The sequence below is a fragment of the Solea solea genome, chromosome 17, assembly GCF_958295425.1.
Source record: "Solea solea chromosome 17, fSolSol10.1, whole genome shotgun sequence".
NCBI lineage: Eukaryota > Metazoa > Chordata > Actinopteri > Pleuronectiformes > Soleidae > Solea > Solea solea.
Genome location: NC_081150.1, coordinates 14,110,567 through 14,134,549, shown reverse-complemented (window position 1 = coordinate 14,134,549; position 23,983 = coordinate 14,110,567). Strand labels below are relative to the sequence as shown.

Here is a 23,983-nt window from a genome sequence, read left to right as displayed (position 1 = left end):
TGCTGTGCATGTGCGTGTGTGTGTGTGTCTGACCTGCGTTGCTCCTGGTTCTGTTTCTCCAGGATCTGCTTCATGTCCAGCAGATGGTTGACCTCCTGTTTGAGCTGCTTCTCGGAGGAGCGGAGCACCAACACCTGCTGGTTCTGCATCTTCAGCTCGCTCTGGCTCAGGCTGCGCTTGTGAATCTCCTGCTCCAGCCGTAAACTCAGGTTCTTCACCTGCACAGAGGAGAAGTGTTTACTCTACACACGACCTATAAATTTGCATTAAAAGCTCTCTGAACACAGACGTTATTTTTATAAATATAAGCTAGAAACCTTTGATCACCCTCTGTACGACCAAATTATTGACATTGTTTAATTAAAAATGGTCAAGCAGTGCTTGTTATTAAGTGTATTATCAAGAGACTTTACAGGTGCCTAAGACTAAAATATGTCTTAAAATGAAGAACGACTAAAATCAAGATGCAGCGGTGCAGGATTTAAAGTGAATGTTGGCCAGGGTGTAAAGATCTACGTCTATGTCTAGAGCTAGACTATATCTCTGAGTGCTACCGGATGCTGAAACATGTTTTCTTTGTCAAAATGTCATAAGAAAAAAAAAAAAAAAAAAAATGATGAAATGAAATGTATGACGATAATGGGGGTGGGACTAGATAAGCTTTGCTTCTCCCGCTTTCCCTTTCGATTATGTATATTGTGTGAACTGCACTGCTGTGTGATGAGTGATCTAAATGTCATGACCGAAATAAATAAATAAATAATAAATAAATACTTCCTGTGAACACACAACTGTAATTTTTTTTTTTTGGTCACCGACAGAATTATCCCACACACAGATTCGAAAACGATTCACAGTGACAGCTAAAATTAAGACGGACACACCTCCTCAGACAGTTTCTCCTTCTGCGCCTGCAGAGCGTCCAGCTTGTGCTGCACCTGCTTGTAGTCGCAGTCCAGCAGCGAGTAATCCTTCTCCAGCTCCAGCAGTCTGCTCTCCACCTGCAGCTTCGCGCTGCGCTCCTCCTGCAGCGTGGACTCCACCTCTGGACCAAAGAAAATCGACAGGAGAGGCCAGTCTGTTATAGCTTCTCTGTCAACTCCCTTACAAAAGGCCCCGCTGTCCAAGGTGCGATCCATCGATGGGACCGTCAACTTTTTTCATTCATGACGGATAAAACTTCCTTCTCCCTTTTGTTTATTGTCACGGTTTGACATTTTAATCAAAGAAAAAAAGTACTACTCACAGTGGGTTAAAAACTGCTCAAGCAGTACTCGCTATTAGTATATTATCAAGAGACTTCCTGACTGGCTGGTGTGTTTCCTGCTACAATATGTCTCAGAGTGGATGAGAATGACTGAACTTGAGACAGTGATGCATGATTTAACCCCTCTCACTTATTGAAATACTTGGAAATTTAAAAGTTCAACCCTAGAGTGTTACTGGAAGATATAAAAAGAACTTTTCTCCTTTTGTTACTTTTTTCAAAAAGTACCATGGACGGTTCCATATATTGTTCCCGTCTGTGTGTATATATATATATATGTATATATATATATATATATATATGAATATACAGTACAACGGAAAACACAAATTAAGTGAAAGGAACATTATTTTAGAAGAGTTTAGAACAGTCTTTTCCCAATCCTGGTCCTCGGGGACCCCTGTCCTCCATGTTTTAGATGTTTCCCTCCTCCAACACACCTGACTGACTTCATCAATTTGTGAAAATCATCTCCATGGATCCATGATGTCTGCGGAAGTTACCAAATTGCCCGGTTCAGGGTTAAAGTGAATGTTGGGCCAAGTGGGTAGCCAATGAATTACTTCCAAACCTCCCTACTTCCTGTGAACCTGCTCTGACCACACCCATCCTCAATGAAAGCCAGCATTTGTGTGAGGTGAGGTCATTTTGAGTCTTTTTTTAGTAAATTTAGTTAAAGCTAGGGTTGTTTTTTGTTAAAAATCCTCCACTAACTGACCTGCCTACCTGCGCGCTCCCTGACTGTGTTCCAGTTAGAGGCACACGCCACTAAAGCAGAGGCGCCAGCCAGACATTAGTGAGCGAGTCACATAAAAATCCTCTTTTTCCACGACAGAAAACAACTTCCAATGCTTTCGTGGTAGAGCTTCGATAAGAGGGCCAATGGGAGTAGGACGTTAGTGACGTATCCCTTACGTTTCATACTGAAACATAACCTGGAACTGTTTAGCTCTTCCAAACAACCAAACATTTACTGATGCTTTAATTCACTCTTCCGCCATGTCCACACACCCTCTCCTGTTGCTCACTCACCTTTTAAAGCCTCAGACTTTGCCTCCTCAATGGACTCGTAGGTCTTGTTCTTATCAGTGAGCTTGGCTTTGGTGGTTTTGTGCTCGGTCTCCTCCTGCTCCAGAGTCTGCTGCAGTGACTTCATCTTGAACGTCAGGTCGATCTCTTGGTTGCTCTTTTCCTACAGAGTTGGATATATTAGGTTTCGGGAGGCCGTTCCCTCATTTATATTCACAGAACTTACTATATGGCAGTGGTGAGAGGAAAATGCACAACATGCAAGCTCGAAATGTCAAGTTTTTTTCAAGGGAGAACACGCGGCGAGCCAACTCTCACTTCACAACTGGAAATTACGGATTAGAGGTGACAACCAACCTTGTCGAGGTCGTTGAGTTTCTCTTGTAGCTGCTTCTTGTCAGACTTAACCCGGGATATGGACGACTTCAGCTCTTTCATGTCTTCTTCCAGACCAGAGATACGTCCTAGGAACACGGAATTAAGGAGACAAGTCAAGGGTAGGAGACAAAAATAGAAAGAAAATGTGATGAAAATGCACCTGAACGAAGCTTCAGAGACATTCTCTAATGTGTGACTTCACACAGAGCTGCTGCCGCAAATGCATGAAAACATTTCACTACATGTTTATTTTCCCTTTGAGTGGCTCCACCCATGTGGAGAGAAAAACACACGCGCACACACACACACGAGGCATCGCAGCAAACAGGCAGCGTCGTTGTTCCGACGCGTCCCCTCTGACCTCAACTGAGCACGTTAAAGTTTCCTTTAACAGCGACTCACCATCGCTGGCTCCGCTCCACCTTTGGCTTTTATAGCCTCTCGCTCTCTCCGCCGTTTGAACAGATGTTTCCACCTATGATCAGATATTTCCCGGGGCCTGGTCCAAAGAAACTGATTCACATCTAATACCCTGTCCGGCCTCGAGCTCCGAGTTGTGTAATGCCGTTTTTTTTTCTGCTTCGGAGGAGATGTTTACTGCAGTGACTGTGAGCTGGTTTTATTATCTGCAGCCACTGCAGTGAATTAATCTTTCCCACTGGCAAACTCTAACCTGTTAACACTTGAATTAGGATTCAAAATAAAGGTTATTATTATTTACCCATTCTAGTCTGGACGACCACTGGAAGCTGCTTTACACTACAGTTTTGCCACTCACCCATTCACACAGCCATCAGGAGCAACAGGCCATGTGTACAAAACCACGTATTCATTTTAGACGTATATGTACAAAATGTGTAGAAATAATAGAACTTAACTCGTGGCAAAAGTTTCCCAAACTCTTTCTGGCTCCAACCCACAAAATAATGGGGCCAAGGACTTGGGAGCCCCATTATCCCAAAACACATAAAACACATCATAATGTTTAACGTGCTGCTGTAAATTGACCTGCTCCAAATAATGCTCAACGATCAATCTGTCATTATTACCTCGAGGGTCACACTCAGAAAGAGAATGGACTTTTTTTTACTTCAACTTACTTCATGTTTTATTTTTTGGTGACAACTGTGGCTTTAGATCTAATATTCTTATTGCGTGGCCCACTGTGGCTGTAACAGAGTGCTGAAAAGTTATAAAAATAATGTGAGTAAAATAATGCACCACAGTGTTTTTTCCTCCTTCGAACAACTTCTCCACAAGAACATGGTGTTGTCATAACAGACGATGGCGTCTCACCCTGCAGGTCAGTAATAGTTTCCGTCTTGACGTTGCCGTCTCTCCTCTCCTTGTCCAGCTCGCCCTGCAGCGCCATCAGCTGCTTCTCCAGCTCCATCTTGCCGTTTTCCAACTGGCCGCACTTCTCCTGCATCTCCCTGAGGCTCGCCTCCAGACCCTGCGCCTGTTTTTGCACCTCCTCTTGACTCCTCTTCAGCCGCGCTGCTGCCTCCTGCTCGGCCTGAAGAACGGCGTTGGTCTCCTCGAGCTGCGGACGAGAAAGAGATATGATTCTTCTTTTTGTCCCCCAAATGCAAATGTGGGGGACATTAAAGACAGTTAATGAGGGAAGAGGAAAAAGAATAATGAAAACAACTGAATATGAATGATTAAAGGGTATGAAACAGCGCTGCTTTAAGAAATAAAGATTAGTATAAGAAAGACAAAAGCAACGTAAAAAGCTTCCAGTCACCTGTTTCTGCAGTTGGATGTTTTTCTCACTGGATATCTGGGAATTCTGGTTCCTCTTCCTAAGATCTTCTAGCTGGTCCCTGAGGTTGTTCACTGATATATAAATAAAAAGAAAGAAATCAGCATTTGGTACAGCACATCCAGCTATCCCTGAAGTATCATGAGTCAGCCACAGAAACACGGCATGTAGACATACAGTATATTAACACTTAACCCTTTAACACAGGTGTGTCAAACTCATTTAGTTCAGAGGCCGGACCAGTAAAATAATAGCATAATAACCTATAAACAACGAGTCCAAGTAAAGATGAACAACCTGATAATTCATGAGAAAAATAAATGCAATTTCTAGAATATTATGCTTAATTTATATATATAAGATTCGGAGTCTGAAAATGATTGTATTTTAACATTATGAAAAAAAGAGGCAAAAAATGGAAACTATGTACAGGCGTTTTTCCCAACTCTCTCCTCTCTGGGGACAAAGACGCTGATTTGCCGGCTTCCTGCAACTGCACGAGTGAAATTACCGTAATAACCACATGTTGGCTTTGAATTCCAACTCCTCTGCTTTTTTAATACTTTAAATCTTCAAAACCAAACATCAGCTCCTTTGCAGGTACAGTATATCAGACATACTTCAGTTCTTATCGTCTATCTAGACAGGATTTTTTTTCCTTACATTCATTCTCCAGGCTGCGTTTCCTGTCCGTTTCGATCTCCACCTTGCGCAGGTTCTCGGCGCTCTGGTGCTGCAGCAGCGCTCGCTCTCTCTCCAGTTGCCTCAGCGAGGCCTCGACTCTCTGCCGGCTGTTCATCTAGTCGGGGAGAGATTCCCAGTGTAACGTGAGGAGAATGAAACCAGACGTGATTTATCATTTCTGCTGCCTGGATGAAATGCATCTCATCCGTTCTCGCTTTAACGCTTACCTCCTTATCTAAGTCTTTGACCAGTTTGTCTAAACGGTTGGTTGCATTTCTGCGGGGGAAAAAAAGAAAAAAAAGAACAGTTTCATTACAGACTCATATCCATAGTTCATACTTCATTCAGAGGAGCTCGTATTTTCTGCGTTCATGATCATGCTCCGGCTTGTTTCATTTATATGCAAATTTAAAATAACATTGACTCAAAATGTGCGCACACTCAATTTCTCAAACCAAACATGAGGAATGGGCTTTTGTCAACTTATTGTCTTACTGATGCAACATAGTGGAAGTCACCTTCCACTATGGATGTTTCTGTTTAAGTTACATTAATAATGACACAAAAGTGGATTCATTTAAATGAGATTTCTTAAAGGAATACTTTACCGATTTGCATTTAGCTTTGTACTAGAATAGTGGTAGTATTATTGAAAAATTGTGCTTCCCAACCTCAGTTTCCCTGAGTCGAGAAATATCTTCATTCTTTTCTTTGGTCCTGTTAGCATAACTGTTAGCAAAGATGGCGGACACGTGTAGGGGGACCTCATTCCCAGAATGTAAACAGTGTCCGCCATCTTTGCTAACAGCTACGCTAACAGGACCAAGTGTCACTGGTGGCCATGTAACAAAGAAAAGAATGAAGACATTTCTCAATTTAGGGGAAACTGAGGTTGGGAAGCACAATTTTTCAAAAATACTACCCCTATTCTAGTAATACAAAGCTAAATGCAAATCGGTAAAGTATTCCTTTAAGAAACCTAATTTCTCCTCTAACGGTGTCATTTAAATGAATCCACTTCTGAGAAAAAGTAACCAAAGTGTGGTTATTATAGTCATTTCAGTCGCGCTAATGCAGGAAACCTGCAAATCAGCGTCTTTGACACCAGAGAGGAGAGAGTTGGAAAAACGCCTGTACATAGTTTCCATTTTTTGGACATTAAGACAAAAAAATCAAACAAATCTTACTTTAAATGTGTTATACTGTTCAAATTTCAAATTGAACATGCAATATCTGGTGTTCATGTACAACTACAGTTTTTTTTAATAAAACATTTTGTTTTACTTCATTTTAAATTGTTAATACACTATTTTATCTTGCAGTAAATTGTAAATAACTGGCAAATATTGAAAGTTATTCTGGGAAAAATGTGCATTTTCAGGACATTTTATGGTTTTAATAAGCAAAGAAAGTCCAGGCAGACATTTTAAAGGGTGTTAAAGGGTTAAACCCAGAGTTTGGCTGATGAGTTGCTTGAACTAGACGCTTTGTAAGGACAATAAATTCAGCAAAACATTTTTGTGCAGTTAACAGTGACACTGTGTGTGTGTTTTGTGCAAGTGAATTATCCAACCGCACCTGAACTTGTGCTCCAGCTCATCTTTGGCCTGCATCTCATGGTCGAGATTCTCCTCCAGCTGACAAAGCTTTTTCTGAAGCTGCTCGCACAAAAGCAGACAAAAAAAATCAAATACAATTACCATATCTTCACTCTTACTCTTAACACTAAGCCCATGCCACACAAAGACACCCACCTCTTTCTTACTGCAGGATTCTTTATCCTCAGAGTTTTCTTTGTAGTTCTCGATGTCCTCCACAGAGACGCTGTTACTTCCCTTCAGCAGCCTGAGAGGGAGAGGACATGAGAGGAGACATGAGTGTTTATATCTGGGTTCACCTGAGGTGAAGGAAGGAATGGCTTTTCAGCATTTACAACATCACAACATACAAAGCAAACATTTTGAATCTCTCCTTCCTGATGCGGGGTCAGGATACAATATGATACAATATGATAGGAAATACAGTACAAGGCTCACGATCACAGTAATATACAGCAATTCAATGATGACTGGCATTTTGAAGGACAATCATACAACGATATTTTTGCAATATTTGTCCAAATGAAGAATAAACAATAGCCCAATAAAAGTTAAAGAGCAGGATTTGGAGAAGTCATGTACCTTTCACGACTGTCCATTATCATCTGCTCACGCGAAACCTCATTCCTCTGAAGTTGTAAATAAGTGATGCTTGTGAGTCTTACAATATCTAGCACCAATGTGTTGATAATCATATCAATACGAGCCAAGATGTATCAATACTTTGACTTTATGGTCTTCTTTGAGGCGACTATCTGTGAATATCATCACATGACTGCAGAATCTGAGGCCATTTTTACACACGCTTGTATCCTTTATGACTGTTTCTGCAGGGTGAAAACAATTTCTCTCAAAAACATTAAAGATGCCTTTGAAAAAGCTTAATTCCTAAATTAGTGGGGTAAAGATGCAGCGTATGTAAAATCCAAGGAAGCCTGCGGGCAAACTTTTGATCATCTGCCCATAATGTATTCATCTCTATCTTTGGACTTTAGCTGGATTAGTTTAAACCTGGAGAGCAAACACAGCCCTGTAGGTTAAAACACTGATGACTGAAGCACTATATAACATCACACAGGTGCTGCTTTTTTTTTAAATTTCTCCTTCTTATTCAATATATATACTGGTCTTCCTCAGAAGCAGACGGCAGTCAAAGGGCCTGTCAGAACAAGGCAGCAGTGTGGAACTCAAAACAGGGATACAGTGTGTGAGTGTTGCACGGCTCTATTAAAGGTACGGACGTGAAGTGGTCTTGAATTTAAAGCACAACACTGCCCTTTAACTCGTTTCCTGAGTCTAGAGGCCCTGGTAAAGCACCAAAACAGGACATTTCTGCTAAGATTCCAAATACTGCTAATAAAAGTCTAGTGTTTTTTTAACATCAGGCACAAAGTAAAATGTTCAGAAAAAGAATAAATAACTCACTGGTTCTCCTTGAAGTATGTGAAGCCGATGAATGGTAGCTGGTTGCCCACAAAGGCTCTGGGTGGAGGAAAGGTCTCAGCATCTCCTTTATCTTCCTCGATGTCGTCAAAGTTAGTGGTGTCTATGTCACTGCTCAGCTCTGGCACAACTGGAGCCACAGCTGGAAGACAGAAGGAGAGAGTCATGGAGTGAAAGTGGAGGAGGAGGAGGAGGTGCAAAGCAGGAGGAGTTGAGGGCAAAGAGAGAGATGACGTTCTATGTAACCTGTGCTAAAGGTATTTAGGTTTAAAATACTTTAAAAATAACAACCCATTAACAGTGAACATCCATTTTTCTTTCACTAATGTTTCTGTGTGTACCTTTTTTTTTTTTAACCAACCTCTGGAGGTGCCTGGAGCTGGAGCAAGCTTTCTGCAGGTTGGCGTGAGGCTAACACCACTCCTTTTCCTGCACAGAGCTCGCATTGTGCCCTAAACACAGTTCCTTTCAAAAAACGAGGCCTGGACGCGCCAGGAGAGACCGCTTCCTCCGCTCGTTTCTCGCACTTTTTAAAGGTCTGCACCACTGGCGCGCTAAAGAATGTGTCAACGGGCCAATCAGATAAAACGAAGCTAGTCCCTCGTCTCCTATAAATACTTCCTAATTAAGCAAAAACAAGCAGCCATTATGGATCAACTTCCCAGACCAGTGCAATTCTGGATCTGAGCAAAGAGCTTATTACAGTGGTTGGTCGAGAGACAACCCTCAGCATGACAAATGTGACTCAAACATGGCGGCGAACATTCGGGGAGAGATCAAGCGCAGGCATGAAACAAATGAGGGGGAAATAAAAAAGAAGAGGCACGAGGAGAAAAAAAGCCAAACTGTGGTGAGACGGAGAGACACAGAGCGCTCTGTGGAGGCCCTTGTGGCACGACTTCCCAGCATGCTCTCTGATAGCGGGCGGCTAATGACAGGCAGCCGTGGCCACAGTGAGAGTGAAAGAGCGGGAGCGAGCCTCCAAACCGGGGCGCCCCTCTCATTAAACCGGTCCACGCAGCCCGCACTGCCCTGCCCCGCCCACCACTACGGGGGGGCACTGCTGCTTCTGCTGCTGCTTCCCATCCCATCCATCCATCATCCATCCATCCTCCTCCTCTTCCCTCAACAATCCCATCACTTAATGAGCGTTATATGTATTAAGGCAAAAGAGGGGCCCCCCCAACCAACTTCCTGTTTCACAGCCACACACTCCGGCGAGCAATGTCACTTCTGAAGTGAAAAATGGGACGATGTGGGATGCCAGAATGGGAAGAGCATCCTGTTTTGAGCGTTTGTGTGGACGTGCACGTGCAAAAACATGAAGAGCGCGCCGGGGCAGCACAGCAGTGGCACTGCGGTGGTTTCATGTTGCAGGCTGCCAAGCTGTGTGTGTGTGTGTGTGTGTGTGTGTTGTTGTTTTAATCAGAGCCAGGTGAAGCCGAGAGACACAGCGGCACAGAAACAGAGCCTGCGTGCAATTATACACAGACAGAGGTCCTGTTTGTGAGCCAAACACACTCCCTCCCTATGTTTTCCTTTCTTCTTTTATTTTCATCTTTCCTTCCTACCTAGACGTCTGATCTGAGATGTGATGTATATAAGGGGAGCTTGAGGCAGCACGTGTGCTTACAATGCTGCGTCTAAATGATTACATTTAACTATAAACTTAAAGAGTTGTATTTTAGCTTTAATTGACCCAAATAACTTAACATGTGTCGTCTTTATTTACTTATCACTGTTGTTACGGTTTCTCTTTTCTATACATATTCTATAATTAGACAGCCTTTATGATTCAATAGCACATGTACAACTTTGTGATGTAACTCCAGTGATAATAATTGCAAGGATGTGTTGCTTTTATTATCTAATTTATCCTACAAGACGGTGTGAGACTTGCTGCAATTATGAAAATCACTATTATGGTTTTTAATCTCAGCTAAATTGACATATTTAACTATTCTTTACTTCATCCAGACAAACGTTTACTTGCTAGCATGGATGACGCATGTCTAATCAAGTGAAGTGATGTTATCCATGATATTTTATTTTTGTTAAAAGTTCATGGATCACGTTGCTCTGTGCAGCAGCATCCACCCATGCACTGCGGACAGGCATCAGTGGGAAAGCATCATGGAGAGCATGTGGACCATATATGGAGCCTTCGTGGCTCAGGAGGTATGAAAAACAAAGCTGAAATGTAACAGATCTGCAGAGGAATGGGCTGATGGTGATAAGAAGCAGAGGAAAAGCAACAAGAAACAAGAAAAGAAGTCACATGACCAGAGAAGGACACAGGTTAAATGTGTACCTGCACTGTGGACAGAGAAATGTCACAAGCACGCGGACACACTCACTCTCTCGGATGTTGTCAAAGGTCCACTGGTCGTTCTTGAAGAAGGGATGACATTTGATCTCCTCCACTCCGGTGCGGCCTAAGCGGACCGTCCTGCACACAGCAGCAGAACCAAGACTGTGAGGTGAGCGCCGCTCACGCCAAAAACACAAAACACACCCCGCTCCACCCTCTCCACCCACCGTCATTACCAAACATGTCATCCCCAAAACACAGGGCAGAGTGAAGTGACCACTCGGCACTGACCACGCTGACCAACACGAAGAGCCGTATGACCACGAGTGGACACTGGATACGCCTTAAAAAAAAAACTCCTCTAATCATGAGATTATTTAGATCCAGGAGGGAGTGATGAAGGCAGGATCAGAGTGCAGGAGGCATCATCACCAAATCTGACTGACTGACTGCCTGACGTGCTGCCTTCCCCTGCGTCTGCTCCTGCTTCTTTTATTTTTTCTACTTAAGACTTTGAAAGACACACTTTCTTTCTCTTTCTCGCCTCCACCACTGGGTACACGGCTGGAGGGGTGTGGCAGTTTAGGCTTGCCACGTGTGGGACATTCCACATCCAGCCAAGAGGAGGAAGAGAGTGCAGGGGTGGGGAGGAAGAAAGAAAAAAAATAAATAAAAAAATAAAAAAAAGGGAGAGTTTTTAAATCCCCACCAACCAAAAAGACGTGCAACTCAGCCAGACTGACAACAGGCTGAGTCCCAGGAAAGCTGTGGGACAAGCTAAGGAGAGAGTTACAGCAGCAAAATGAAATGGAAGGATGGAGAAATGGAAAGTGGCACCGAGAACAGGAGGAAGACGAAATGTATAATACGAGGTGATGAAAAACATGTGAGGGAGAAGGAAAGTAGAGGTGCTTTCAGGAGTTATTTGACAAGGAGGAGTGAGAGTGACAGGGCATGATGTGGGTTAAGTGGGGGGGATGATACATGTGTGTGTTTGTGTGTGTGTGTGTGCATGAAAAGCTGCACACACACACACACACACACACACACACACACACACACACACACACACACACACACACACACACACACACACACACACACACACACACGTGAGATTCTGCCTGTGGTGAGAGAATAGTGCGTAAGACGGTGAATCAACGGTGAGCAACAGTGAAAGGCTGCTCTGTACTGAAGCAGAAGGGGCCTGTGTTTGAGTTCTCCATGGAGGAGGAGGGGCTACCAATGTAAACAGGAAGTAGTTTCTTCCAGGGGCTTGGGTCCAGAATGTGACCCACATTCCTACACCCAGTCATGTAAAAATGACCTTTAATACTTCTATTTGGCAGAGATTGAACATAAAACAATAATGTGTTCAAGTTTTTACAATATAACAATAATGTATGAACTAAAGATCTGAACCAAGAGCTCAGGCACACCTTGAGCTGAGTGACATCTCCGTTCATTCCAATGAAATCCAGGCACTGTAGTTTATTTTTGCCTCAGTCCCACACATTGAAAAATACACACAAGCACTAAAAATGTGTTGAATCTGCATTTCTTTTAAATACCATTATGCCAAAATGGTGAAATTACAATGCGAGTGCTCACAATGCAGTTTCCCCACTGTACGGTTTGGCTATAAAAGAAAAATGACGACCAAAGCGTGGCCGACTTGCCCGAAACTGTGAAATGCTTTAAATTCTTGCTGAGGCCCAAAACCCACAATTGTTGGCTTTTATTGCAACAAAAAAAAAAGACCTGTCAGTGAGGAAGGCACAGACGAGGTTCCTGGCGTCCTGAGACATCTCCACATCGTCGGGGAAGACGAGGGTGTTCTTGTGGTTCATGATCTTCCCGTAGGTTCCCACCAAAGACTCGGCGTAGAAGGGCGTTTCACCTTAAGAAGCACAAGTTGCGCCACAGTTACGCCCCCTGGAGTATTTCATATGATATAATAGTGAGACAACACAAATTGGGGCCACTTACCAACAAATAACTCATAGATAAATACACCGACAGACCACCAGTCACATTCCCGGCCGTAGTAACCGTCGCCCCCCTGAGACTGGAGCACCTCTGGGGAGATGTAATCTGGCGTGCCTACGGCTGTGTCACAGTGTACCATTCCCGTCTGCAGACACAAACATGCACAGGATAAACAACAGAGAAGAAAGCAAGAATAAAGCAGAAAAGATAGTGGCACTTGGATATAAAAGAGAAAAGTACTAAAAGGCACCATTGCCACATTTCTTACAAGTATAAAACTGTTAAAAGCTAAAAGCACAACAATAAAACACACTGTGGTGTACTTTGTTGTTATGACTTATATATAAAACTTCTTTCCTAAACTTTCCTGTGTAAAGTGTCAGTCTAGAGCAACTTTTGTTTTGACTCCAAGAGACAAAACATAGTCTACCGGCAGGTTTTTCCACGAGCCTCAATGTTTGGATCCACTTGTGAAACAGCTATTTTTAAATTGCTGTGGTACAAACACAAAGGTGGAAAAACACTTCCTGGCTCGCAGCAGCAGAGCCAGAACCTCTGCTGTGATGTGGATTGTAGTTTAGCACAATGACCCGACGACGGGGACATTTTAGAAAACAACCTGATGCAAGAGTGCGGCAGTGAGCTTGCACTTCACGGTTTGAACACCGGGTGGTGCACTAGAACCAGAAAAAAAAAAACCTGAAATGTCAAGAAACTGTTTTCCTTTAAAGTCCTTAGATCTCGGTCCACAACATCGGAAAAGCGCCAACCCACCGAGTCCATCTTCATGCACGTGCCAAAGTCGGCCAGTTTGAGGTGTCCGTGTTGGTCCAGCAGCATGTTGTCCGGCTTCACGTCCCGGTGGATGAAGCCCATGGAGTGGATGGTGTCCAGTGCCATCACCACTTCGGCCGTGTAAAAGCGCGCCCACTTCTCGGGCATGTCGTAGTTCATGGTGAGCGTGACCAGGTCGCCGCCGGGCATGAACTCCATCACCATGTAGAGGTGACTGTCGTCTTGGAAGGAACAGCACAGCTAGGAGACAAAAAAAAAAGAATTATCTGCGGACGATCTGTGTTCAACACGTGATTTTTATCTCCTGTGACAGCGTTACGAAACCATGTTGTACCTTATATTTTTGATTTATGACACTGTGGGTGTGTCTGTCCTTAGAAAAAGATTAAGACTAGATATTTTGTGGGATGAGAGTGGGTGTATTATGTAATTGTATGTATTAAAACCTAGAATTTAGCGTATGGATTCGACACCTTTTATGATACCCATACCACAATCTTGAGTATGGACCGATGCCAGTGTTAGTCTGATACAGTCATTTTAGACACATTTGTGCCGAGTCATTTCAAGGACACAATGCTGTGACTGTCCAACAAATATTGTAGAAATGAATAAACAGCCCAAACATGACTCAGCAGTCTGATTTTGACCTGTATCGAGCACTACCTTTTACCCTTTAGCAATTTGATATTAAATAGAGAGCATTGTGACATGTATGTTAAATATCTGCTCTTAAAGGACATATTTTATTCTAACTGTTTTATTTGCAACTTTTGTTTTTATTCCAAAGTTAAAGTCGTGTTTTTCCTTTTTGACTGAAAACCTTTCCTTTTCATTCCACCCTGTGTTGTGTTTTATCGTTGTATTTCATTTTCCTTTTATTGTGAAAGGTGCTATATAAATGTTAAAGTTTATTATCAATGTTGTGATTGTTGTTATAATTATAATGCATGCTCAACGGCGTGAAGTTTTTTAGTGTTTCGTCTTTATCACCAGTGTATTTCTGTTCTGTTCAGGGGGGTTTTCCCAGTGTATTTAATGCTCCGGTGCATATTCTACACAACAAATCTGTAATGATCCACTTTTCTGCATATATTTTACAAGACAAGACATACAAATCCATCTTCTTCATACAGAAATATAACCGTATTTTTAACGTGTGTCGTACTATTGTGTCAAACTGTTGTTCACCTTTAAAGCTAATGTGATTTTATATAAATATTATTAAATGTTCTTAAAAATTAGCTCACAGTCAAATTTAAGATGGAAAAAGAGAAAAACAGGGTTTTTAAGGATTTACTTTTATGCATTTCTATCATCTGTATTTGTTTCCTACATTTAACCCTATTTCATAATTGGAAATGTTTTGCTTCGCTATGCTGAACAAGGGAAAGAAGCAAAATAAAAGGTCACCCAGACGTTATCACGCTTTAAGAATGATAACGACTAAAACGGTGGGTGTGTCCGAAAGAGCCCGAGTGTGATGGAGTAAATGCTTTTCTCTACGTTCATATGCAAAAATGGAAACTGGATTAGACCGCGATGCACACCTGAACCACCCAGGGACTGTTGGAAAACGCCATGATGTGCCTCTCCTCCCAGAAGAAGGCCGAGTCGGACCGCTTGATCATCTCAAACTTGCTGAGCTGCTTCATGGCGTAAACCTTGTGCGAGGCCTTGTGACGGACCTGTCGGCGTGCAAACACAGACAACATGACATGTCATGTCAGATAAGGCCGCAAGGACAACAAGAACGAGACTGTGAGAATGTTACTGGGACAAATGAAAGTGAGAGAGAAGGATGAGACAGAGGCAGCAGAGGCAGCAGCAGCAGCGAGGGGAATCCATAATTATAGGACACACCCAGAGAGAAACATGCTTACACACGATTTCGAGCCCCCACAATCCCCCCCCCCCCCCCCCCCCCCAGCACACACACACACACACACCCCCACACACCAGACTTCTTCACACTGCTTTCCTACACACTGAGCCTGTCCAGGCTTGTTCTGTCAGTAAGACGCTCGGCAGAAACCAGGCACGAGCTCCCATCAGCGCGCAAGACAAACATGTGGAAAAACTGGAATTTTACAAGGAAATATCACTTCACTTAATCCCTTCTTTCAAACCCACAGTCGCTTCCACTGGTGGGGAAAGATGCTAATTATATGTGAAAAATATATATGATACTTTCACATATCGTTGCTCCCTCTAGTGGTTTATATTTCTGTGGTGTTTTTTTTTGTTGCCTCTAAACCTCCATTTAGAATCAAACCCCCAACACTGCTGATGATGCATGAAAAGAGAGGAAGAGGAAGTGGGGGGCGTCAGTCACACAGAGGAGATTATCTCACCAGCTTCACTTCTCCATACGCTCCTCTGCCGATCAACTTCACTTTCTCAAAGTCTTCAAGCTTCACGTGGAGCTCTCGCAGCTGATTCAAGGCCTTTTCATCTACAGGAGACACACACACACAAAAAATACCATGGTGACGCAAAGGTCAAAGGTCAACCATGTGCATTCTCAGCATTATCTGCTGGATCAGTGTGAGAGATCATTGACCATGTCGTGTCAAGACAGTTTCATACGACACAATAGAACATGTGGAGTTTAAAACAAGTTGTTTCTTGTCAAGTTTATTATCTCTTTTGTGACCTTTTGCAGGCGTTTTCTGGGTAAAATGTCCTTCCTCTTCTACACGATCGATTAAACTAAGATACAACGTGATTCATGCGTCGAGGAGACGTCCTTGAAATGTTAGAATAGATAGATTGAAGTTGATCTCTTTATGATTAAACCGTGACAACAAACGTTTCCACCTCTTTCCTATAGAATCTTTACACTGCGAGTCTTTCACTGCATCACACGCAGCATCAGCACTCACATCGGCTCAGGAAGGCTTCGATGTTTTTGTTTTTCCGCAGAGCAGGATAGTTCAAGTCATTCGCCAGCGCGTTCAAGGAATCCTGGACGAGAGAAAAACACAGATTACAAAACATTTACAGTAGCATTTACTAACAGTTTGGTACATAAACTACACTCATGTCATTGCTTAGTTTGTATGAATTTGTCTTGGAGTCACGGAAATTGTAGTTATGTCCAAACGTGTTCGTGTTTGTTTAGTTTCACTTCATGCAAACTGAGAGAAAGGAGGGACGCAAAGGAAGAAAGATCTTGTTTGTTTTTTTTGCTTTCTTTTGCTCCAAAAACTAAATAAATCATTAAAACCGAAACCATTTTACGGTCCAAGACATTGGAGAACATTTTCGGACATTTCACAGACCAAACAATTAATCAGTGAATGGAGAAAATAAACGACAGCTTAATGAGATGAGATGTTACAGCAGCAAAGACAGTCAAAAAGTAAAGCTAATAAATTATACAGATTTTAACATCAAGGAATATACAAATAGATAAAGAGATAATGAACAAATAAGATAGTATACATAATAAAGACAGCGAGTAACCAGAATATATACAGAATGGGCATAATATCAGCTGATTATCATGATAAATGTTAGATAATATTAGGTAAAAGATAAATACACCATTTAATTGTGATTTAAAATTCTTTACTTACATCTGAGGCAAAAACAGTGAATAAGAATTATGTGGTTTGTGTTTTATAAACTAAACCTTTGTTATGTTGATACTGAAGAAAATGATATCATGATACATACTGCTGTTGAATTATTGCCCAGCCCTAGATGCAAGGAAGGAAGGAAGGAAGGGAGAAAGGATCGAGGGAAGGAACTACATGATTGTGAACTATTACCCAAAAGGAAACACGAGTGGCAGAGAACATGACGCTGCTCAAGTGCCTGTTTAGCCAAGTTTGAACAATGAGGTGCCGTTGAAAAGACGCAACAAAGTCACACACATCAACAACAAAAAGCAGTCACATGACACCGTTACGGCCTCCCCCTGCCCATGAACGGCCTCATCTACACCCACTGCAGCCACAACAAGGGGGAAAAAAACACTTTCACAGCTCAGCACAGAGGAGCACAGGCAGCATCAGACATGTCATCGTTGCTCTAAACCAGCGGTGTCGAGTTTCAACAAGAACCAAAACGTCTCTGTGACCTCAACGTACGAGGACGGCAGGGCAGTGTAGCAGGTGGTGGTGGTGGTGGGGAGGGGAGGGGGGGGAGACCTTCACTTCTCTTCCCCAAAAACAGGGGGGTCAGTTGGAGTCATGGTGGTGGTCTACAGGACGAGGGCAGGGGGGACATGGTGTGAGTGGGTGGACGGTGGCATGTGGAACAATTCTGCATCTTTAAATAGCGGCAGTGAGGAGAGATGCCCCCCACCCGACTCAGATGAGTGGAAAAAAAAAAGAGGCTCAGAAGCTATTGTGGGACAAACAGCTTATAGGTCTGGACTCAGCTGTGGAGCCCTTCAGGGTCCGGATCACTTTACACCACGTGTGTGCGCGTGAGAGAGAGTTTTCAGTCCTGGTGAACTCGTACGTAAACCGTCTCTAATTTAAACTTCTACTACTACAAAATATGAAATATCTGATCAAACAAACACTGTGTTTGCAAAAATGTCCCTTTATATTGGTTTCTGTGCCAGGTCATTTTTGTTATTGAACCTCTCTTTGCCATCCGATATTAAAAGCGCCTGTGAAATGTGTAAATGAGCGATGGGACTCAAGTGTGTTTCAAAATCTTGGGGATTTTCTCACAAAAAAAAAAACAAGGTTTCATTCATTTCAAATGTTTTCCAATCCAAAAAATCCTATATATCGCATGCTTCACTATGCACAGACTGTAAAAATGTAAAGAAAAATCAGCCAAATGGTATTTTAGCTGGGTCATGTTTGGAGTCACAGTTGGAGAATTGTGTCTTTGAAATGACTCAGCACAAATGTGTTCATTAACAGCTCCATACGTTCATAAAAATGGTCTAAAACGACTGTTTCGGACTAATGTGAGTATCGGTAGATACTCGAGTTTGTGATATTGGAATCAGACACAGAAAAAAATGGTATGGTCCCATCCCCTTAGGATGCAGCGGTTTCGCACCATATCACATGACAGAAATGGAACGGCACCTTAGAGATGCAAGGCGTCATGAGGAAGACTCGTCTCTCTGCAGATAAACAGCCGCTCTGTTACAAGTAACGACGCCTCAGAAATATCTGTTCACATCCACATTACACAGCGGGTAATATTGCACATAAAAAAGGGTTAAAATGTCAAAATTGTGCTTATTTTAACCATAAAACGGCCAGAAAATGCCCTGTGAGAAAGTGCTTTTGCCCAACTTCCAACTTCCTGGTAGTTATTTACAATTTACTACATGCTCAAATACTGTTTTCAATTAAAAATGAAGAAAAACAAAAAGGTTATTTCGAAAAAAGACAGATTGCACGTGTATCACGGTATAAAGCATATTTACAATAACATGTGTTTGAGTCTTTGTCTCTCAATGTGCAAAGACAGGCCCAAAAAAATGGAAACTATGCACAGGCGTTGTTTCCAACTCTCTCCTCTCCACCGACAAAGACGCTAATTCTCCGGCTTCCGGAGCAAAATTACCGTAATAACCACATGTTGTCTTTGGCAACTTCTCAGCTGTCAGAAAGCGTTGACGACAGTGATGCAAATTGCACTTGTGCAAATGGGGATTCTAAGCTTTGCCTTGACGAACAATTTCATATTTTAACACAGAATCGCCGACGGAGCTCTTCCATCCAATTTATTTGAACAGATAAGTAGGGTCATTGTAAATTTGATCGAAATGTGACAGTCTGACTTTTTATTTTTCCTCTTGGACGTTTTAAGATTCATGCACATGAGGCGGTTGGGATAAGAAGAACAATCGCCAATGAGCAGTAAGAATGAGGAAGTCACTGAGAATTAATGTGGATTACAGTCACAAGTATCCAGATATGAATCAGTGTAATCAATCTGTCCATCTGTCTGTCTGTGTGAGTTTCATGTCAACAACAGCACGCATCAGACTGAAAAAACAATCCTTCATTGTTAGTCACGATGCTCGTGCTCTCGGCCCGTGTTTCCTACCGACATTTATTTAGGACAGTTGGTGTGGTGGTGCCTTTCTGATTTTCTGGAATCTGGACAAATCTGAACATGACTCTGTCGGCACGGTGCTCTGTGCGTCTGTGTGTGTGTGTGTGTGTGTGTCTGGTATTCCTTGTGTTATGGGGACCCTAAATCTGCTTACACAGTCACATTATGGGGACAAAAATCATTTACGTCCCCGTAACGTTAATTATTACGTTTTAAGGTGAAGACATGTTTTAAAAGTTAAGGGCACTAGTAATTAGGGTTAAGGTTACAGTAAGCAACCAGGAAATGAATGTAAGTGAATGCAAAGTCCTCTGAAGTCATGGAAACCAGCATGTGTGTGTGTGCGTGTGTGTTCCCTCACCACCCTTAACAACACTTCCCACCTACTCCTCTCTGAGCCGACACAGTCACATTCGGAACAAATGGAGGTGTCCTGACTGCATGACACTGTAAAAATGTTTCTGCTATTTAAAAAACTGTTCTTGACGAGAAAGAGGACGTACCCCCGTTTATAAAGTACCTGCCTCGAATGGTTTCCTCCACTTCCCGACTTCCTAAACTATGCATTGCCTCGTACAATAGTTGATCTGCACAGGTAGGTCATACATTCTTTACAGAGGAGTTGTCTCGTTCCTGTGACGTGTGTTTGCCATCAGTCATCAGTCATTACACGTTTGGTTTCAGACAGACAGACAGAGAGGGAAACACTGAAGTTTATAATAACTGGCATATTTGAGGCATTTTTTCCAATGAGTGATTAGTGAAAAAAGGCAAATGAGGGATTAATTATATCCCATCTGTCTCTGTGGTTGAATGTCCTTTACTTTAGCTATAAATGCACCAGTGATCCTCTTTTATATTGCATTATGGTGTTTAATAAGGTTATTATCTATTGCCTGTGCTTTGTCATACTGATACTTATTAAGTTATGACGTTTTATCATGAAAAGATCTGTAATGTCACAACTATTTTACCAGTCTTATTTAAATTCTCTAACCAGCAAATGTTTGAATTTAAGATCCATAATCATTATTTAAGGGCATGTGCCAACTGATCAATTGAAGGATTAAATGACAATTTCACGCTCTATTACATTGTTACGGACTTACCAACAATTTGACTCATACAAAGCTGATTATTTGATTAGTCAATGAACAGGAAATCGATTGTTTTCTTCCATTCATTTTAGCAAGCAGGAATGGTAAATATTTCCTGGTTTGAGCTTTTTAAATGTGACAATTCTCATCTTTTTAAAAGCTTTAATTCAGGGATCTGAGAGTCAAATGACCTTGGAGCCACTGTGTGTGTAGTTTGGTCAGTAGAGGGCTGGTCAAATGAAAAAAAGTCCAAAGTTTTAAGAAAAATACTTCATATTAATAATATGTGATGATATTTCACATAATTTCAAAACAAAAGTGACTGTTTTGATACAAAACAATAACTAGTTCACTGAATGAATCTAAAATCATTGATATTAGGGCCGCAGCACATTAAATTGGTTGGGGGGTCGCATGTGGTCTGTGGGCCGTGAGTTTGAAACCTCTGCTTTAATACATTTTCCACTGAAAACTAACAGGTTTTTGTCTGATGATCGGATCACTTAAGAAAAGTCCCAAACTGTTTGTGTCACCAATTTAAAAAGAAAAGCTCCAATTAACTTCTTTTGTGTCCTTGTGGACAAACAGGAAATAGTGATGTGAGGTCACCGTGGGCAGTTATCTCCGTCTCAATTGCAGGAAGTGACTTCAGCTTCCTGTGGCGGCAGCTCCAGGCATTAGGCAGCGCGTTGGTCATTGTTATGTCCTCTGTACGGTGGCAATTGTTCTGCTAAAACTGCGAACGATTGGCAGCCAAGGTGTGGATGGTGACTCAAATGGACGTGGGATTAAACCGATGCCTTTCATGCTATTGTCTGATTACACATTTTGTACAACACAAGTCGGAGCTGTTCATTGTCGAGCTAAGAGCAAAGGCTTTACTCTGGATTTTACTTGTGACTCATCAGCACCGAGAATAGACGCTGGAGACAGAAGAACAGGCTGTTTATGTAGGGACTAGTATATACAACATCCTTCATACAGTAGCAAGCAACTGAGCATCGACTAAGAGTTGGAGTTGATGCTGAAAAACCAGCATTTTACCACATGTTTTGTGGTAAACACTTGAAAATGTGTACTCTGATGTTGAACACACGGAGTACGTTTACACTGAGTACACACACAGTTTAATCAAGCTAAGGCCATAGTCTGACTAAGAAAAGCAACAGGACAACTCGCTGAGTCCGACTATACACGCAGAGGAGACCGATTTAAAACCGATTTATTGGCCATGTACATCTGACTCCGCCTCCGTAGGTGGCGCTGTATCTCTCTACAAGGTAGTGTGTATTGAATCAGTTTCCTGTTGACCTTTACGTCACAGAAAAACATCGTACTGTGGTTCTTAAGCATGAATCTCGTCTCTTTATGAGTCCAAAAGTTGGTCTTCTCCGTAGCTTTTGCCTGTGCCGACGTCATCGTGTTGTTTGTTCTTTTCCGGAAAAAACGGTACAGTAAAGTCCAACTAAGTGTATACATGCAGGAGTAATCTGACTATGAATCGCATCATCTAGTTATGTTAGTCCGACTAAGACTAGCTTGAGTTCAGTCCGACTAATGTGTTTACATGACATTAAGAAAAAACAAATGATGGTCTTAGTCCGACTAAAATCAGACTTATGCGGCATATACATGCAGGAGTAATCGGACTATGAATCGCATAATCCAGTTATGTTAGTCCAACTAAGACTAGCTCGAGTTTAGCCAGACTAAGATGTTTACATGTTTACAAAGACTCAGTCTGACTAAAAATCGGACTTTTAACACGCACGTAAACACGCTCGGTGGCTTAAAAGTTAGCAGGGGCAATTCTCAGAGTTGGTAGAGAACATTCTTGGGACAGTTCGCCCAGAGGACATGTCACACCAGAAACACTCAACAGGTAATGTGATGGAGTGTGGAGAGAGGAGACAAATGAAATCAATGAACTTTCACTGTGTTTACCTGGACACCAAGGTTAAACATGGAGCATGTTTAACCTGATTTAGACAACAGTCGAAACGGAGACGGAGCATTATCTGTCCACAATTATTCAGTAATCAGATTTAGACGTTGGGTGGTTCACTTTGGTTTGGTGACGAGACACAAGTCAAGATTCCTCTACAGTTTTGAATGTAATTGATTTTAAAGACATGTAACAAGGCTGATTGAGTTGTTTTTCCAGTTTCCAGAAGCTGCAGCTCGACTGTAAGGGGCATATGTTTTGTTCTGACGTGTTACATTTCATATTAGTAGAGACGACTGAGGAGACAATGCACCAAAGATTAAGTCAAATCACCGCTGAATTACAACTGAAATAAATTAAGGCCAATAATTCAATAAAAAATACAATATTGTGATAGAATTTTCAACATAGCGCAAATACAGTCTTCAAACTTTTCACAGGAGGTCTTTAATTATCGATACTGGTTTGAAAATCTTTTATTGTGATCATGTTTTTGGCCATTTTTGTCCAGCCCTTAATCGGGTTTGCGCGACCAGAGAAGATGCACAACATTAGACCTGAGTCTACACTACAATAAATGGATTGTAAATGGATGATTATGAAGAGATGTTTTGATTGTTGGCAGCTCACGTCAACATAGTAACCTGGATGTCTCCATGTTCTTCCCTGATTACTTCACACTGAGTCCAGATGAAGTGTCTCTGTGCTCCATAATTAAAATACCAAAGTGATAATAAACAGAGGAATGCTGAATGAGCACTTTACAGGCAGTTATTCTCCAATCGTTCACTCATTATGTTAACTTTACTTGTGTCACTGGTTACTGTATGTGTTTTTTGGGACATGTTGGGATGATCCTCTCCTACATTAATCTCACTCTCTCAGTCACTCTTATACGTGTGTGTGTGTGTGTCAAACAGACCCAGAAACAGAGAGCACATGAACTCACCAGCAGTGTTTCCAGGTTGAACGCAGACTGCGGGTTCCTCAGCAGAGCCTCCAGCTTGTTGAGCCGGCTCTCCACTCTGCTCTCCGCTCCGAGCATGGTTACACTTCACTGTATCCAGACCAAACTACGCGGAAAAATGGTACAAATAATACACAAAATAGGAAGGGGGTGGGGGATAACACCTGTGTAGGTGTCGCGAGGCGCACTCCACAGCCGCCCCAGCTCCTCTCGGTGAAACTACGCACTGAATGGTCAAGTTAATGATTTATCCGCTGTCTCGCTGCTTTGTTTCATTCGTTTTTCAGGTGAGAATCACTTTTCAGAGCAGGGACGAAGGCGCACTTCACCCTCAGGTGCGCCCCGTGTCTGCTCGCAGGTAGCGCGACAATAGAATCTGACCCGAGTACAACGTGTCTAACCTGTAGAGAAGTGACGGTGTCAAGCTGCGCAGAACAACACAGAGCCACGTCCGGTTGGAACTATCAAAATAATGTTTCGCGTTGCAAACAAAAAAAACAATCTTTGCCACAGTATAGTCTGTGGTGGTGTTTATAATTTCTTTATTTTCACAATATTATGTTATGAACATTTATCTCGATATCTTTTTTTCAAAACTAACACATGCACTTTATTTTGTACACAGTATGTAGACTAGATTCAAATATATAAATAAAACATGACATGACTGACA

At 42.2% G+C, this 23,983-nt stretch overlaps 1 protein-coding gene across 5 annotated transcripts in view; it reads right to left on the bottom strand.

Annotated features, from left to right (window-relative positions):
• LOC131443591 (rho-associated protein kinase 2-like) overlaps positions 1-23,699 on the bottom strand; it is a 35,942-nt gene extending 12,243 nt beyond the window's left edge. For all 5 annotated transcript variants that reach the window (XM_058613335.1, XM_058613333.1, XM_058613337.1 and 2 more), the window contains exons 1-19: positions 23,293-23,699; positions 16,145-16,226; positions 15,614-15,714; positions 14,810-14,947; positions 13,239-13,499; positions 12,465-12,609; positions 12,237-12,375; positions 10,522-10,613; positions 8,147-8,306; positions 6,878-6,968; positions 6,702-6,781; positions 5,351-5,399; positions 5,103-5,238; positions 4,422-4,513; positions 3,971-4,217; positions 2,654-2,760; positions 2,300-2,459; positions 885-1,045; positions 34-218 (exon numbers count right to left, since the gene is read on the bottom strand). In XM_058613335.1, coding sequence (XP_058469318.1) covers positions 34-218; positions 885-1,045; positions 2,300-2,459; positions 2,654-2,760; positions 3,971-4,217; positions 4,422-4,513; positions 5,103-5,238; positions 5,351-5,399; positions 6,702-6,781; positions 6,878-6,968; positions 8,147-8,306; positions 10,522-10,613; positions 12,237-12,375; positions 12,465-12,609; positions 13,239-13,499; positions 14,810-14,947; positions 15,614-15,714; positions 16,145-16,226; positions 23,293-23,388 — 2,522 coding nt within the window. In that variant the 5' untranslated portion in view covers positions 23,389-23,699. The remainder of the gene's footprint in view (positions 1-33; positions 219-884; positions 1,046-2,299; positions 2,460-2,653; positions 2,761-3,970; positions 4,218-4,421; positions 4,514-5,102; positions 5,239-5,350; positions 5,400-6,701; positions 6,782-6,877; positions 6,969-8,146; positions 8,307-10,521; positions 10,614-12,236; positions 12,376-12,464; positions 12,610-13,238; positions 13,500-14,809; positions 14,948-15,613; positions 15,715-16,144; positions 16,227-23,292) is intronic.
• Between the last annotated feature and the right edge of the window lie 284 nt (positions 23,700-23,983).